This window comes from Diorhabda sublineata, chromosome X, assembly GCF_026230105.1.
Source record: "Diorhabda sublineata isolate icDioSubl1.1 chromosome X, icDioSubl1.1, whole genome shotgun sequence".
In the NCBI taxonomy this organism is placed as follows: Eukaryota; Metazoa; Arthropoda; class Insecta; order Coleoptera; family Chrysomelidae; genus Diorhabda; species Diorhabda sublineata.
In genome coordinates, this window is record NC_079485.1 from 11367435 (window position 1) to 11387097 (window position 19663).

At 29.3% G+C, this 19663-nt stretch overlaps 1 protein-coding gene across 2 annotated transcripts; it reads left to right on the top strand.

Moving 5' to 3' along the window:
- The first annotated feature begins 4889 nt into the window (after window positions 1-4889).
- LOC130450827 (uncharacterized) lies at window positions 4890-19284 on the top strand. Of its 2 annotated transcripts, none has more exons than XM_056789475.1 (3): window positions 4890-5213; window positions 7912-8195; window positions 15254-19284. In XM_056789475.1, the coding sequence occupies exons 1-3, from the start codon at window positions 5057-5059 to the stop codon at window positions 15401-15403; spliced, it is 591 nt and encodes a 196-aa protein (XP_056645453.1). In that variant the 5' UTR covers window positions 4890-5056; the 3' UTR covers window positions 15404-19284. The 2 variants fall into 2 exon arrangements, with proteins under 2 accessions (XP_056645453.1, XP_056645451.1); XM_056789473.1 differs by having other exon boundaries at window positions 4901-5213; window positions 7912-8252.
- Window positions 19285-19663: the final 379 nt, after the last annotated feature.

The following is a 19663-nucleotide window of genomic DNA, read 5'->3' on the forward strand; positions in this document are numbered from 1 at the left end:
TCTGGTTTTATAATACGTTTATTTACTTATCGTTTTAACTTTCTTCCTCATCTTTTATTGGTTGTTTGGAAATGTAACAAAAAAGGTAGAATTTGGGACAAGGTGCCTGTGGCGTGTACAATTTTGTTAACCGACAGAAGAACAAAAATGTTGTTTGAATGTTGAGTACAAAAAGTCGAAATGTGTAAGATATATAAACAATTGGAATGATTTCGTAGACATTTATTAAAGTAATAAAATAGTATGGACTTAAACATATTGGCCATTTTAGTAGTAAATAAATATTATAACCTCAAAATAATGAGAAAATGGAAACCTATATTGGCTATAATAATTTTGCGATTTAACTATATCGCACTTCTAGTGATAAGGTTCTCCTGCATGATGGGGATAAAAACGACAATGTTGAGTCATAGCCTGTTCTTCAGCGCCACCTCCAATCAGTTTTCGGAGAATCCCAACCGTCCTCTTGCCTTTCTTGTTTTCCAATATGTATTCGACGTGAACCTTGAACGTCAGTCTTTGGTCAAGGATTAGAAGAATTTGTCTACTCTTCGTGATTGGGTCTTCTCTGCATTGATGATTATCTTTCCCATTCTAGACCAGTTATTGCTTCTGTCCAGACCTTCCTGAAGTCTTCATGTCACTATCATTGACCTTATTTTTCTCAAATATTTGCGTTGTAATCTGTAAGATGAAGCTTCCATCATCTTAAATATCCAGAGGACAAAATATACAAAACTCACTCCTAAGATGTAGTCTCAAGATTTTGGATACACTGGATATATAATTGTAACAAAGGGCAAACTTATGATAATGAACCTGGCATGAGTTTTATTGATATCACTATGTCTCTAGTAAAAATTGGGGTAGGTATCAATAAAAAACAATCGTTATTGTCACGATGAAAATACTGCAGATACTTATGAGCCCGGTCTGAACAAATGTTCTTCAATATGCTTCAAACAATTTCTCCATCACTTCATAAAGTTATTGATTGTGTTAAGTGTTAAATCAATTTCGTTGGTAGATATGATTTATAACATTAAGTTTATGTAAATAAATGTCAACTTGTAATGGATGATATTTTGCAACGATATTTATTTTATCAGGCAACAGAGCAGCCCTTTAAGAATTCAGCTTTTGGAAAATGTAGTCAAGGCTAATATGAGAATGCACGCAGTCAGAGTAGAGTTCACTAGAAACAAACAACAAATTTATTCTGATGTCATTAGTCTTTTTGAAAAGTCATTGAATCATGATCATAGAAAAAGTGGAGAAAACAAGGGGAAATCAGAAACATGTAGTGAGACTTCAAGGCTGAAACAATCGAAGATATTTCTTTTTTATTCTACTCACAGGACCCAGAAAGTTCTTTCGTTCAGTAAATATAAACTAAAAAGAGTTCTCGCTGGACACTTTCCGGTGAATTACTACAAACATTTCTATAAGGAATCAAAGGAAACAATCGACCATATCCTCTATCAGTGCAAGGCTTTAGTATTTGGTTTAATTACTTCTTGAATCGTTGCCAATTTGATGTTCGTTAATTCCTAAATTCTCGTGATATCCCCATTATTATATATTTCATTTTATATTTAAAATAACGTTGAGACTGAATATGAAATCTTTGCTTACAAATTCGGTCCTAACATTAGTATGATTTATTGTCATTTCATTTAATTGTGGTGCCAAATAAAAATATTCACACGATGGATGACATCGCTCTTGACTACAGAAACCGTACTAATTAATTATTAATAAATTATATTCATGGAACCTACTTATCTGCTTGAAACAAAATTACTACTTAATATATCTAAACACAACACAAATCACGGCAGCATAGGTGGGAATGAACAATTTTATGAATCATTGTATCAACACAATACACCGTAAAAATAACCATTAGATTTGGTTTGTGCCTATGGAAAATATTTAATCAGATCACAATTTTCCAACTAACTGAGTTACGAATTAACAGTTTACTGAATAATGAAGAATTTTATAATTAGCTTAGCACATGTTTTCACAATAACTATACCCATTCAATGGAAAACTATTTTCTACAACTCACAAAAGATTTCAATTAGAGTAAGCTAATATTAAGAATTGATGATTGATTTATATTATTAACTATCTCATTATAAGAATCATCTCACAAATATTTGAAAAAAAAACATTCAAAAATGTTAGTTATGATGTCGTCAATGTTTGGCAACTACTGTTGATTTCCATCTTCCTAATTTTTTTACAGCTTTGATGTCATATTCTATAAAAGGTTATAGAATAAAATCAACTAACATATAAAAAATTTCTGTGAAATATTGAGGTTAAATCATCGTTAATTAACCACCCAGAATAGTTCGATCGCCTTCTACTTGCCATTACTTAATATCCTTAACAATCTGATACAGTGAACCAAATTTGGTATTTTCAAATTAAAAAGTAGCAAATAAACTAATTTTTATCAAAATTTTGGTCCTTACTTTGAGGCCCTATAACCGGGATACAGCTTGATATGGAAGTAAATTGCCCCTAATCGTTATATTTTGGGTTCTCTTATAGCCCGTGCTCTGTGTTGGTTCTTATTTGGGACAACCTATATATTTATTTAATCATAAGTAGTGTTTTATAGATCAATTTTCATGGTACTTTAGTTAAATTTTTATAAACGCTGTAGAACTAACACTCACTTTAATATACTTCTGATATGAGAACGAAATATATTAAACAAATTGATGGTTCTTCTATGATGGCATCTATCACAAATGTTATAGTACAAATAATACAGGGAGATATTGTCTTAAACAAACTTAACATGATTATTCCTTTTTTTTTCTGTTATGTAGATAAATGATTCATTACTGGCTGTATCAAATAATTAAAATATGAGTCCAATTTTCGATTCTTTTGATAAAAAACCTCAATTTACTATCAAGATTAAACAAAATAATATTTTTTTAAGTGACACTTCATTGAATCAACAAAAAACAGAATAGTACACGGAACCAACAGTTAATTCCGATGAATATACAAAATATGCGAAATATCGGAAAACATATAGTAGAAAGAGTAACGCTTCGGTATTTTTTGGAAATAAGCCCACAATAATTTCCTTTATCGCCAAGATGTAGCTTTCCTGGCTAACGCTACAACGAAAGTAGAATTACATCTCCTTCAAAAAACATAACTCGGTTTTTATCGATGACAACGTCTATAATCGCTCCCAATTGCAAGGAGAGACCTGTAATCTACTAACCGGTTTCGATAATTTTGGATTTCAAAGTCTAGATGTTTCCTGTACAGAGATTTCAATCCGAACAATACCACACCAAATGCTGTTAGGTAATCGTACGATTGAACATCCAGTGGCTTTTAGGAACGATCCATTTTGTATATAGAGGTTATGGTCAGTCTTATTGAATTGTTGGATTCGATACTGTTATAAATAATCGCTTCTTATTTTCGATTATTCGAAAACGTAAATTTTTTAAATTAAGAACAAAAAAAATTATTTATTAAATTTCAGCAAAAATAAGTAAAATGATAGATTCAAAAACTTAGATAGGAAAAGGTCTAACAAACTGAATATAATATAATTATTGAAAATATTGGATAGAAAACTTTTAAAGTATATTAAATAGATAACTACTTTAAAATCAATTTTGGGCACATGAAATTTCAACTAACAAAATTATTTTTCATTCATTATCTAAGCTATAAGTGTTTTATAGATAAAAATGGTTATTGATACCTAAATTTGCATGTAGTCATATTAACGGCTATAAGTACATAAAATAATTTTGGTTGTTGAATTTTCTGCTTAATAATTATTTCAATTCAATATTTTTTTCAATTTGATATCATTTAGAAGAAAAAAATAGAATAGTTCAATCATCCGTCTAGATAATTGATATCTGTAAATGAAATCTTGCATTTTCATCCGAAACTATCCATTGTAATATGGATGAAAAACAACGTTGTAGTTTATCGCAATTTTCAATTTATATATATATATATATATATATATATATATATATATATATATATATATATATAATATAAGAAGCACATAGTAAAATCTTAGATTGTTAAATTATTTTTAATTTAATTTTTAAATTCACTTTCTCCAGATACAAGGTATCTTTTTAATAACACAAATAAAATAAGAGCATCAAAATATTTTCTAATAGTAGAAATAATCAATCAGTAGAATTGATTGTTACCAAACTCAAAAATCGAATATTTTCTTATAGAAACCTTAACTTTTATCAGTGTGAAATATTAATTAAAAATGAAAAAAAAATATCGTTTCTCTAACTTAACTGGAACGAAAAAAAAATTACACACACATTACACATTACACCACCACTAACCCAAAAATATATATATTTTTCCAAATTCGATGATAAAACTTCACAGCAACAAAATGGTCAATATTTTAAAATAGAAGCGAGCCAGACGGGTATTTAAAACTGGTCCCATATATATTTAAAAAAATATCAGAAAGTTACAGACAGATAAGCAAATAAAAGTGGTGCCAATTTCAGGTAGTATTTATTCAACCAGACGCTTGAATATATATTATTATGAAAACGAAAACATCGAAAACATTTATGTCACAGCGGTAAAGTCTAGCAAAACCGACCTGATGTCCTGCACTTCAATCTGTGTCTAAGCTAATAACAAAGGTATAATATTTCTAAATATCCAATCCAATATTTTGCTCTGTTTTTGGTAGACACGCCTTCCGTTCGCGCCTATTGGTCAACCACTTGTAAGCATGTTTGTGTTCTGTATCCCCTGCACTAGCGGTTAAATTCGCCTGTTTGGGGTTTGCGGGGAAGCCAGGAAAGTACATGACGCGGTTAAGTGTAGCTAATGCTAGTTGCTTATAGACCCAGAACATGCACGGCGAATGTTGTCAAACGTTATCGAGCCGTCGAGTCGTGTAGACGTGTTTAAGCTGAGTTCTCGTATTTCGCGAGTTAATTGAAAGTGATTTGTGTTAGATTTTTTTTTGTGAATTTGTTGAACTTGTTCTACAATAATCATGGCAATTCCTTTTAATATGCCGGAAGATCACAACGAAGTGGAAGTTATTATTACTCAACTTCAATATTTGTTAACTAAACTTCAAGCAGCACTTAGAAGGTCTAGAGCAACAAACGCTCAAACCAGACTTTCGTCTCATAATAGCAATACTCGAGGTTAGTAAATGTGTTTTGATTATAACAGTGACTTTTTTGATGAAAAAAATAATAAAATAAATTCCGTACCTGTTGCATCTTCTCAGCACTAAGATTCAGCAATTACAAAATATTTGAATTTTTGAAAAATTGAGTTCGTTTTCATATGAAAAAGTATAGTATATAGCAAATATTGGAAAATTACTAAAATTAATTTTTTGTTTCGTACTTTATGGATATTCTTCATGGCCTGTAAAGTATGATTATACTTACATATATTATTATGAATTAGAGAATTTTAAAACCAAAATTACTCAATACCACTTAATTGGATTACATAGTAAAATTATTACTACAATAATTATACAAAGGTCCAAAAATATTTTCTAATATTCCCAAGTGAGTTCTATATAAATTTCGAAATCTCTTAACCAAATCACTGTGAATTAGTCTTAAGAAGTGATTATGTTATGTTGAGGTAAATACATGTTGTGCAATGAACCTTTTACCAGTGGCCTTGTAAACTGCAACGTGTATATGCAATCAATACGTAGTAGCAAATCAAACAGCTGTGTTTACTGCAACATATCTTACGAGTTAAGGGCCTCGGGCGACGATTAATGCACAAAGCTATAAAACTGGCAATCTCATGTTAATTTCGTTTCTCAACTTTTTTAAAGAAATAAACTTTTACACACCCTAACTAAAACTCGTATGTTTGATCAAAGAGACAAGACAATCTTCACATTGATTGGCGCCAGTTGTGAAACCAGTGAAAATATTCAACACGTTAGTCGAGTTGGTATAAATAAATAAATAAACTTTGAGTTATACCACTTTCGTAGAAACGTTATTTATCGCTGAAACTTTGGATGAACTTGACCTTGGCTTCGTTTTTTTTGTAACACTAAACCACCAGTTTCAAGTTACTGAGAATATTAAAATATCAAAGAATTAAATCACACGCAAGGGAATTAGGTATAAAATTAATTTTTATCAATAACCTAACAAATTGCAATTACTTTAGAATTACAATTAGTTTATTGCTTCTTAAAAAATAAAATGTAGAATGCTCTCATTTCTTCATTTATCATTATCATTGAATTTAATGATTTCAAAATATCTGCTAGAGGGTTACCTAAAAAGAAAAAAAATGACATCATCTGAAAGGTCACTGACTCCAATCAGGTAGATTTTAGTCGCCAGTCATTTTTAGACAATAACAGCTTTGGAGAAATTTCCTTGAAACACAATATTTAACGTGGGCTGCATTTTCATATTAATAATCGTTACTTTTTTATTTAGAATTTTAGTTATAATTTAGGCAATATGAACTAGAAAAAAATAGGAATTATTATATAAATTTTTTCTAATGAAATTTCTTGAGCTCGTAGGTAGGTAGATTCGTAAAAACTATTCCATTTTTTTTCACTTTGCTTCACTTTCTTTTGTTTTTTGTTTGTGATTCAGCACAATTGCGGTTTGAATTTTAAGGTACTAAAACACCTTAAATACTTATTAAGCTTAAAATACTAAAAGTGGATGTATTTTTTACACAAATACTTACTTGATATTGAGCCTCTCAAATATGACATTTCATGAAATGTCAAGGATTAATGTTACTCTAATTTTTAATTTATAATGTTACTTACAAGAAATATGTTTGATATTAATAAAAACTATGGTTAAACTGTACAAACATGAATTGAAAGTTTTAGCTGAAATTATTTTCAAATATCAGCAAAAAAGAGCGGAACGTCTAGTTAAAATAAAATTTAAATGAAGATTAAACAACCTACGAGTTCAAGAAATTTCATTAGAAATATACACAAATGGTTAAAGGAAAAAAATAAATAATTTTTTTTTTGGTAGAGGATAATGAACAAGGTTATTGGGTTGATAAGATTATCACAATTGTTTCCAATTCTGTTGTGATAAAATGACTATCATTTTGCCACGTTGAACAAAAATAAAGATATTCTAGAAATATACATTTTATTTTCTAAATATGATATATTTCCATAAAATTTTTAAGTTTTAAAATTTTTCATTTCATTTCCAATCAATATAAAATCGGTTTTCTCATAAGGAATAGTCATTGTCTGTTTACCTGTATTTTATAATAAATATAATGCCAAAAAGACAAATTTTACTTCGTTTAACATCGCTGAAATGTCAATCCTTATTGAAGAGTGACAAAAAGTACGATTCGGTTTTGAAAGGCTCTGTTTAAACCACGGCAGTAAACACAATACTTTATTATACAATAAGTTAATCATACAATTATTATCTGAAATATCCTAAAGCAATTATTAGCAATATATTCTATGATTGTGTTATATATATATATTATAATAATCTATCTAAGTGGCACAATATAATTAGCATATTCTCCAAATTCAAATAAATTATATAATAATTATAATAATATATGAATTGATTTAATTTTTTGTTTAAATTTGAGGAAATAAAACAATCAGGCAACAGTTTTATTCTGATAATTTTTCATTACATTAATACTCAGCTGATAGTATGCGAAATTATTCAAAAATAATGATGAATTCAATGATATGTGAATTTAACTGCTCAAGTTGATATATTGTCTAAAACTCATAATTTCAGACAAATCTTGAGGAGCTAGGTGTAGCTAGTCTTTATGTTAAGGGTAGAAAATGTGTTCTCTAAATTGTTCACTGTATGTCGTTTTTATTATTTTCAGTCCGGACAAATAGTTCAAATCGATCTCGAGTAACTGAAGGTTTGCCTTCATCGTCATCTTCATCGGAATCACCATCTTCAAATCTTCCAGATTTACTCAATAGTCTAGCATGGTTAGCAGCTGCAAGTCAAGATGCCATTGATACACCACAGATAACGCCAACTTCAATACGCATATTGCGACCAATGCGGATAAGAACTACATCAGAATCATCATGTTGTGATGAAAATAAACTTACTGAGACGAATTCTGTAGGCCCCGGAAATGTGCAAGAATGGAACCAGGTTGGTGGCAATACAAGCAAGCTTGCTGGCGAGTTTGCAGCAATAATTGACCCCGAGGTGGGTGTGTGTCGTGTCTTTTATTTTTAGGCCGTCGCACCCCTCCGATTGCATGCTTGTGCAACATTTTTTTTTATTAACTTTCGGTTAATTTTCATAAAAATCATCTAATAACTTAATTTTAAGGTAAATTCAGTTCAATTTTTCTTCCAGTATAAAATTTCATGAAAATTTTTAGCGGATTTAAAATGTCTTTGGACTATATTCCAAAATTATTTATTATATATAAACACAACCTACCCTGTACTGTTATCCCAAAATGCTATTACATGTTAGCTGTAGACATATTCATACATCTTTGTAAGAGGAGAGGCTAGATCTATAATGCACATATTAATACATTATAAAAAAATAAATAAAACAATGTGAATACCAATCAAGCGACGGTAGTATGTAAATTTAAAATTTCAAAAAATACACGCAAACTATTTATTCATCGTCAATACCTACCTCTCGTATCATTTCTGTTCATTTCCATTTCAATATTGACGGACATGTTAAGACTAGTTTGAAACGGTATTGGTAGTGGGTTCAATTACCTATTTTACATGTATAGCAGCTGATTTCGCGTTCATGGTATAGGATTTTTAAATTTTAATGAAGGTTTCAAAAAATGTTTCATCATTTTCGATAAATTATATTGGAGACTGAATTAATCTTGAATATCATGAATCGCAGTTTTATTTACATTATTAAATTAAAATAGGAGATAATTATTTGTATTGTATATTAATTATACTAAACAATAATTATTCAAATTTCGTTTTAGGTTTTTATTCATAAATAATCAAATATCTGTAATTTAACAAATCGTCTTCATAAATAACCTAAACGACAAGCATTAATATCAAGGTAAAGTTGAAAAAAATAATGTTGCATATATAACCTTTTTTGTGGTGAAAGTTGCATGATAATTAGGTTTCAGTTCTGATGCGTCCTAAACTATATCGATTACAGTATGTCTGTATTTACTATACTGTACTGTACTGTATTTACCGCTAATCTTCAGGTGTAAGTAGTAGGATAAACCATGTTCATCAATTAGGTATCTAAAGAGTGTGAATTTAGAGGCTGGATTTTGGTAGGGTTGAAGATATCTGCGTATATTTATCGATCATGTAAGGCTATGTGCCTATATAATTCTAACTTCTAACAATAATTACATGATGAGTTGTCGGTTATTTGTTATTGAATAATAACATCACTAAAATATATCTGCTTGCAGACTTTTGAATATTCATACTTTTCCTTATTACTATCTAAATTTAGTTGAAATATCTAGAACCATTGGTGATATTCACTTTGAAACACACTATTTACTACTACCAAATACCTTTGGTCTCTTAAGACGATAACGTTTATCGAAACGCAGCTAAGCTGTAGAGGTAGTAGTAAGTCGTATGATTATTATCTCAATTAGTAAATTACATTTCTTACCTAAAGGAACAAGTTCAATAGTTAATACTCATTATGATCATATGTCCGTGGCGGAATATCTTTAGGATAATCCAGTCCATGAAAAATGAATAATTATCTCTGTAAAAATTCCATTATGGTGTACAGTTATCAAATAAATATGATTATTTTTTGAGTCTTCTCGAAAATTTTGTGTGAACAATAAGTTGCATTGTGAATTTACTATATGTTAAAACTTTTGTAGTTTCAATTTTGTTTTTCATATGTGTTAAAAGGGTAATTATATTTGTACTTTGTTCACACCCTAAAAACCGGTATAATTTTTTCAAATAATTATATATATTTTATCACGAGAAATTGATAAATATTTCATATCTATAAATATAATTAAAAAAGTACAAAAAGAGACATGATAAAAAATTTAAAATCCGATTAGTTGCATAAACTCGTACACAAATACCGTTTAATAAGTTTTGCGTACATTGTTTATACCATATCGCCAGGACGAGTGTCATTGTTCGTGAACAGCATAAAAGTAATTTTGTCGACGTGCGATTAAGTTGTGGGTAATATTATAACCCTTCCAATGGTTCTGTACAGATACAATAAGTAGGCAACCAGTGGCTCAGTAATGTTCGTCGCATTGTGCTCCTATTAGTTATATGAGCGCGCCAACTTCTTATAGATTGCTATAGGAAATATTATTATGTATTCTTTTTCATTGTACTAGAATTGTCGAGGTAATTCTCGGCACTGAAACTGCAAAATTACATACTAATTTTCAGCTCTTTTCTTTATTGCGTTTTACTTCAGCGTAAGGACATCATTGGCAACTATTAATGTCATTTCTACTTGTTTATAATATACCCTATCAACAGTGACCTTGGAATATACAGTTTTAAAGATAATTATAATGTAATTGTATTTATTCCATTGTTCACCTCAAACCTTCACGGCTTTTCTTTGTTAGCGGCTACATTTAATATTTTTGCGCTTTTCCTTCTTTCTATGCTAAACCAACTATTTCGATATACAGTCTGGCTATAATTTAACCATTAAATTAAAAATAACATTCACATATTTATTGTTAAAACTAAACTAGAACTAAACGTGTGCAAGTCTGTTTTTCCATCATTAATTTCAAAAAATATAAACAAAGTGACAATAGAGATCTGAAACCGTGTAGAAAATATCTTTCTGAGTCTAATTCCAATAAGAAAACATTTTTTTTTTCAACACAATCGACAATAAAAACTACCTTTTTATAGACTCTTATGCTTATTATTATAAGACAGAGCGAATTTGTTCATTGAGAAATCTCAGATACTTCACATCAGAGCCGTTGACCAATTTTTATCTTGTCTGTTGTCTTTTTTGTCAATATAGATTGAACCGGCTGGATTTTCAATTTTTGTTTGGAGGAAATTGCTTTATTATTGGCTGTCTTCACAAATTTTATTTTGATGTCATCATGGATTGATTGTTTTATAGATTAATATTTTGTTTTCAATAGCTAACTGGGATCCTCTTTCTTCTTACCAGTTTATTTGTTGTTGAGCCAATTTGTTTCCTTCTTATTGTTACATGTTTTTCCATGAACATTTATAGATATTATAATTGTTTTGGGGGAATAAGGAGATAAGATAAGAAGAGATACCAACTTGAAGTTTTGAATGGTGAAAAGGAGGTGTGATTGGGTTTAATTGCGTTTCCCTTCATTCTCAATTTTTCAAACCAATTTGCAATTAAATATAATTTAATTACAATTAAAGATAAACTAATATAACTTAAAACAAAACGAAGGAGAAATTCCATTATCATGGAAAATTCATAATTAAACATTACTATTAATATCTCATTATCTAGTTATCTTCTCCAGGGTGATATCAAATAATTCAAATGATAACTTACAATCCTATTCATCGACGTAGCTATTGAGTAACAATTGATAATTATTAATCTATGGATTTATTGAAATTTCTGAATATTTCTTCAACCTAAAGTTAGTTTCATAATTGTCACCTATTTCAAATATTACATATCCAATAAACAGACTCTTAATTTCAAACATTTGTAAAATTGGTTAAAATCAAATATTTTTAGGAAAATTGTTTCAAATGATTACGGTTTACGAGTAATATTGAAAAACAGGATGTAACACAACATAAAAACATTTCAGGAATGGATCAATTTCTACAACAAAGACATGAGTTGAAAGAACTTTGTTTAATATGAGGTAAAAATCGATGATAATTCAAAAATAGGTCATTAAGAATTAGTCTGCTTTCTTTCACATTCTCATACAATTCTTAACGTTTACAGGAAAAATAGTTAGGGAACCTCTGGTCTAGATATACAATTTACCTTGGAATTGTGGAGCTTTTATTTCTTACTTTTTCTATAGCCTCCTAGAAAGGCGTTTCTTGCATTATGCTGCCTGTACATGCTTGTAGCAAATTTACGGAAAAAATGCATGCCATAAATATTTTACTCATTTCAAGCAAATGGTATAATTTATTCATAATTTCGGCGGTGTAATGAATCAATCAATAGGATAAATTCCATAAACGTACTTAATATGAGTTATTGTACTTATAGACAGTACTACTTGCTTCACAATAATATTTTCTCACTATTATACTAAATAAAATTAATAAAATTGTTTTTTTTTTTCGTAATATAATTATAATTTGAAAATCCATACTTTCATTAAATGACAATTTTTCTGGAACCTGTATATATTTACCTTTTCATATTCAATATTAGAATAAAATTTTCGCATACATGATACAGATTCATTCTAAAAGTTGAAAACATTTATTTGGCAATAGACAACACACCCTCATACGGGTACAGCTACGAGAGTATTTCAATATGGATGGTTCATCCTGTATTAACTTTCCTTGGTTTGCGAGGATTTATTACTCTGTCGTTTATGAATATAATATAGATTATTTTAAAAATGCTTCAAATAGCTTTCAAAGTATAAATTCCGCTCGTAAATTGTTGATCTTTTTATTATCAAATAATAGAAATAGGAATCGACGAAAATCTAGGTCTAGGATGCAATAGGAGAAGAATTATTCAATTCTGCTTTATCAATGAAGCGATAATAGGAAACTCATATGGTGAGTAAAAACTACAGAATAAATCTTCATTTATAGCAGATGGAAGAGAACAAAAAGTATATAAGATTACATAACCATCAGAATGAAGGTAAGGAAAAGGATAATTGGGGAGATAGTATGTAATACTAAAAGCAGAAATAGGCACGAGCCACATACTGGTGTAAACAGTACTGGAGATAGAGGGAGAAGAAAGGAGGGAAGAAAATTTCTATATATATATATATATATATATATATAGTTGAGAAAAAAAGTAAATATAAGCAACTGATAGAAAATTCGCTGAACTAGAACAGGAGGTAACGCTAGACGAAGCATGGATATTATTTAAAAAAATAATATATAGAGAAGCGGAGGAAATTTCGGGAGAAGGACGATAAAGTAAAGGACCGAAAAACAATTGGAATAGGGAAATTGGTTCAGCAGAAAAAGGCACATGGTAGAATTATACTAAAAATAGAAGCGAAGAAAGTAAGGAGGCATACAAAACCATAAGAAACAAAGTTAAGAGAAAAAAAATAAAAAAAGGCAAAAAAGATAACATGGAAAAATTTCAAAAAGCAAATAACTATAAAGACAACAACAGAGGCTTATGATACATCAGTGCAATGGAAGGAAGAAAAAGAAAGGAAATAAGAAGTATAAGATATAAAACAAACAATATTAAAGTAATCACGGAATGCATATTAGAGACATGGAAAGAATTTTTCAGAAAAAATTCATCCGCAGAGGTAGACACTTCACAAGACAAGAGTAATTCGGGGATAAAGGGGAATTATATTACGATAGAAGTATAACAGATGAAATCACGGAGCAGGAGGTGGAAGAAGTGATAGGGAATATCAAAATAGGAAAAGCGTTTGAAGGATAGAACATTGAAACGGAAATAATGAAATATTTAGGACAAACAGGAAAGGGATGGATATCAAAGATAATCCATTTGGCATGGAATACAAATAAGATACACAAAGACTGGGAAGAAAATCAATCGATACCAATACATAAAAATGATGATAACCTAATGTACGAAAATTACAGAGCAGTATACTTATCGTCAGTTGGCTTAAAAATTCACAAGAAAATCTAGAGAAAAAAAAAGGAAATACATTAATGATGAAATACATGAGAAGCGAAGTACATATGAAAAATGGAAACAAACGATAGATAACATATACATATTAAGAAGCTTAATAAAAAGGAAAATAAAACAGGAAGAAGGATTATATATTACATTCATCGTTTAAAAGCTGCATTCGACTCAATGGATAAAAAATTGGGATGGGATAGTATAAGGAGAATAGGAATCCTTATAAAAATAACAGATATAACAAAAGAAATTTATGAAAACGTATAAGAGAAAGTATAAATAGACGGAGATTGAAGTAAAACAAGAAGATGGGCTTAGTTGTCTTCTATTTGTTCATAGATAGGATGATAAAGACAATAAAAGAAAAAAACTATGAACTGGAGACAATAAGTAAATATAGAAGAAATATGCTAGTAAATCAAAAAAGATAACATGGAGAAGATTTAATAATGAAACAACAACGAATAGAGGGACCACTTTTGAATATATCAGGGAGTCGTTTTCACAGAAGACGAGAAAATAATATTCGAGAAAAAGAAATAGGAAATAGAAGATGAAAACAAAATTATACAACTTGATATCTGTACGCACGTTAATATATGGAAGTGAAACTTGGGCAATGAACACAAAGACACAGAGAAGAATAGTAGCAGCGGAGATGACGCAACTGAGAAAAATAACATGGAATACGAGAATAGATAGGTAACAAATGATGTAATTTTGGAGAATTTCAAACAGGCAACAATAGGAATCAAAATAATTGAAAGATGCTTAACTGGTACGGACACATAAAGAGAGGAACACCATAAAGCCTAATAAATAAAGTGACGGAAGCAAAAATATTTAATAAAAGAAGGAAAGGAAGAACCAGATAAAGCTGACTTTATCATTTTAAAAATTAACAAATAGGAAAATTGATTCAGAAATAAAGGGGACCATAGTACTAAGATAAGACAACACATTTCTGTTTTTCGTAATGAATAATTAATGACGAATGCCATAACTGAATATAAAAGTCAATATACAAGATGCAATTGAGTAAACCACAAAGAACTATATAAGATGGTGGGAAGGACGCAGAAGAAACATGAATTAACATGTTAATGCATTTGATTGGAATACCAGATATGATCAAATTATATAGATCGTGGAAAGGAAAAAGAAACTGAAATATAAAGTTAATTTTACTCTGGGCATTCGTAAAAAATAACATAATTGAATGATTAAAATATTTTGAGAATAAATTGTCTGTGAGATAGTTATTTGAAGCATGAAATATTAAATCAATGTTAATCGAAAGGTGAAGGAATATATATTATAAAGTTCTGTTTCAAATAAAATAATATCAATTGTATATTTTGGTTTTATTTCAGGAGACTGATGAGCAATCTTCCGAGTCAGTATCAAATAAAGATTACTCAAGAGAGGGAATTCTCTCAAAAATTGTGCCAGGACCAGTTTCTGCTCCCTTTTGGACGGCTATGATTTGTTTTGTAGGATGGCAGATATTCCGAGCCCGGTAACTGCTCTGTCACTATATAACTTGTACTTTACCCAAAGCAAAAGTGATCGTTAATCGATAGATTTAAAAGATGTAGATTTTTGCTACATATATTATGTTTGCTTTATTACTGTTTTTATATGATATACTTTCGGTGTGTTTTTATTTCATATATACTACTGTAAATAAATATATTCACGTTCTGAGTGTATTAGATTTAAGGTGGTATCATTTTTTACCTTACGAAAGTGTGTGTAGGTCATTTGTGCACAAGATTGTTCCAAAGACAGGAAAACTAATCAAAGCTTTGATCTCATTTAGTATGACTAAGACTAAAACTGTTTTGGTCTGCTCTCAGGAATTTATATGATTATAATATATTTTGAGTTTTTATTTCAACTTTTGGTAGTATAATGGTTGTAAATGAATTGTAAATAAAATTAAAGTTTGATTCAGTATAACCAAAGATTGAATCGTGCTAAACGGCCAAGAGCAGAACCAGCGTGCAAGGGGCAGCGTCCTTTCATTATAACAATGATAAATTTTAGGTTTTTTTTTTCGTTATCTGTTTAGTATTCTCACAGCATTTGTTTTGAGTTTAATTAATTTTTATCATCGGTTACCAGCTAATAATTTACATTTCTGGCGGATGGACGCATCGCTCCTTTGTAAGCTTTCGCTAGAGTTTGATTCTGTTTTAGTAAGTTTAAGTGGTAGGAGCAGCAAAGATGTGCTTTGCAGCCCTAAAGGTTTTCAATTGATCTCTGTAGTTAGAATAGCCCGGTGCGGCGTTGGACGTGAGCCGATCGCACCTGAGATCTGTAAATAGTTTTTACAGGACAAGTCGTACCAATTATTTAATGTTGTATTGTTTCTATTGAATTTGTAAATTTTGTGGTAATAGACAAATTCCAAAATTGTCACATTAATAATTAAAGTGAAACTCTAAGGTACTTATTTAGTCGTAGTTTCATTTACAATTAAAAATTGTGTGTAGTAAATTAATATTACCGAATTGATATCTAAACGCGCTGGTTTTCATCAATAGCAAATAATGCAAATCTTAGTAAATGTACTTATTCAAAATGTGCTTAACTTGATAGATAGAATAAATCAACTAAATTTGAATAAATTTTCAAATTTTAATACTTTGATTATAGCCATTGTGTTCGTTAAGTTTATTCATAGAAGTAATTGAACGACTTGTCCCGGCTACATGCATGTTACATAGCTTTCTTTAGTTTTTATACCCTAAACTGTAGGATTTTATAACTATAAATGCTAATATTTTTAAAGAAATTAAAGCAATTTAATTAGATTCTAAATATTTCAATTTTAAGTAGTAGTTTTTAATTAAGCTGCGCTGTAGATGGCTCTTCAAAGCGTCACTGTGATTATGCCAGAAAGGCAATTAAGTATATATGTGTATAGTACTCCCGAGCTTTGCGAGTGCTATAACATAAATCCTGTTTCCAATGATATCCGATCTATGGATCAGGCACTATGCTAGAAGACATACTCGGATATTTCTGATAGTATTGAAACGATAAAAAAGTTGTTCATACTAATATTTTAATTATTTTTTAATTTGCATTTATTATCAATATAACCTTGCTTTGTGATTTTTAATTTCTTTTGTTTTAAAAAATATCCGAATTTGTCATCTTCGCTAAACATTTCATGCTTGGTCTCATACAATTTGTTTGTAGTTATTCCTAGTCAGTATAGTCGTTCATGGTGTTTTTAGGGCTAGGAGCACTTTATTTTTTCTCAAATTTGATTGTAGTGAGTCATTCATTTACTGTGCATCAATTTCTTGTCTACAATCAGAACGACACTTTGTTATATCATTTTCATACCAGTAAATCGTAAATTTATTTTTTTCATCTGCGTAATTTACCTGTCCATCAATATTTTCAAACAAAATAAATATTTTTTACCAAATTAACATGATTGTTATGCCTCATATTTACTTTTATTCCCAGATTCCTTTTGTGCGCGTGTTTTTTGATTTTTTTTTTTTTCATTAAGATGGAAAGCTTCGATACAGTTTTCCATTCTAATTTTCATTTTATTATCTGGTTGCCATTTATTGCCAAGATACCTTAATACCTCATCTTATTATTGCTTTCAGTTTTATAAACATTTAATTGTTTGGTCAACAACAGTAGTTATCTAGAATCATTATGTGCATTGAGCCCTATTGCTTTCTTTGCCCATAATTTTGTTAAACAGTAGATTCTCGATTTTTTTTTCAAGTGCTATTTTTGCTTGCTATACTTTTTCATTAAATTCTTAAATTTTCATGTATCTTCACTTAATACTAACGTTATTTATTCTTCTTGTTCCTTATTACTTTCTATGTTTACTACTGCAGAATATCCACTCTGTACCTACTTCAAGTGTGGTTCAACTTTTATTTTAAGACTTTTACAAAAAATCAGGAAAATTAGGAAAATATTCCATGAATCAAATAATCATTAATTTTTGTATAGTGTTACTTTCTTGACTTAGACCTATATTGGAAATTTTTAACAATGCGTCGTTGCTGTAGGCAACAATAGATATAGTAAGCATAGCCATATTCCATTAATCTGTGTATTCATCCCTTAAACTATCAGTATTGTTCATATTTGGAGATCGTCCATCAATTAGACAAATTAAACATTCGGTATTTCAAATTTGTTTTTGTTATTAATTTTTGTTTGTTATCTCCTCTTACAGAATCCAACAAACGTGTATAATTGTCAATTAGATTTAAGTATTAGTTTATGCAAGTATTCATTCTTTCCTAAGCTTGTCAATATTTTGAATACTTATTTATACAAAGAAGGTGTTGGGGCTGGGTCAATGTAATCAATAATTGCTAATCAATATTTATTTAATATTATCAAAACGTGTAGCACATATATGAAAACTTGCATAAACGTAGTATTAGGAATTTAACAGAAACGTCTGTGATCGACAATACATTTGAGTTTAACAATATTTATTTTGTTACTGAAAAAAAAAAATAAAAATCAAATAATATTTTTCATATTCGATTTCATGTAAATATCGATGTTGTACACATTGTTTCATTTGCCTATATAATATGCTGGTAGCAGCAGAAAATTGTTGGATTAAGTAAAAGGAATTTATTACATTGTAAAAACTATTTTCTTATAGTAGTCAAAGGTTTTGCTATGAATAATAAAAAGTTTATGTTTATTATATAAGTATAATTAGTAAATTCAAATTACAGCTTCATTTGCTCAATTAAATAAGTTCTATTTGTGTTGTTTTTAGTTTCATGTCATTTAAAATGATTATAGCGATACTTTTGACTCTTTGCCTTTGTAACGAATTTGAATTTTTGATGTATTCAAACCCCATCTGGACCAATTCGGCTCCGAGGCCCGTGATAATTGCTCTCGGGTGACCAATCCATTTAAGAACTGCTTATATAAAAATTATATTGCCTGATATTGTGAAGCAAATCTTTTAAATCAAATGATATTTTTTGCATAGTAAAAAGAGATTTTACCATAGTTATAAAAAGTTCGTTTGTCCTAAATTGGTGGGTAATAAACGCTATTTATTTTCAGATATAAATGTCATAAGTTTTATACATGTTTATAAATATACATATATCTTTATATTATATTTTTTGTGGTGTATGGATTTAGTTGTACATAAATCAGTGGCGGCTTCTGGCCTACCATCAGTTATTAAAATTCTGTTTGTATAGTTTGAAAGACGTAATTTTGTTTTAGTTTACCGTGAAGTCGCCACAATCTATAGCTGTTGATGTAGGCAGCCAATTATAATGCCATACACACGTCTACTACCGATCGTCTTTCACATGTAACTTTTTCACTTTTATATAGTTGATTTGAAATAAATGTAAACATGCCGAAAGCACGTAGTCTTTTATTTTATTTACCTTCCTTCTTTATAATCTTTTCAAAAAATTTAATAAGTTCCCGAACGTTGATTGGTAAATGATTTTTAAACAATATGTCGCAACTGCGCATCCCTCGCAATTAATTTTGATGGAACATAAGTAACCAAATCTGTGAAAAACGAATAAAAAAAAATTTAGTAAGAAATATCATTTCATCGTTTTTAATACTTGATTATAAGTATTTTAGATAGCAAAAAATATGTTAATTTTCATAATAATCATGCTTGTTTCATTTACTACCGGTTTACTATTTCCTTTTCAATTTTTTTTAAAACCTGTGATGTGGTAGGCTTGTGCAAAATCTTTTTACAAACACTTGTATATTGAAATTTTCAA

Excerpts from the sequence above, each read along its gene's own strand:
- LOC130450827 (XM_056789473.1), top strand. The coding sequence starts at position 5,057 with ATGGCAATTCCTTTTAATATGCCGGAAGATCACAACGAAGTGGAAGTT. Across the intron at positions 5,214-7,911 it reads TCATAATAGCAATACTCGAG|TCCGGACAAATAGTTCAAAT; the intron begins GTTAGTAAATGT and ends TATTATTTTCAG. Across the intron at positions 8,253-15,253 it reads CAGCAATAATTGACCCCGAG|GAGACTGATGAGCAATCTTC; the intron begins GTGGGTGTGTGT and ends GTTTTATTTCAG.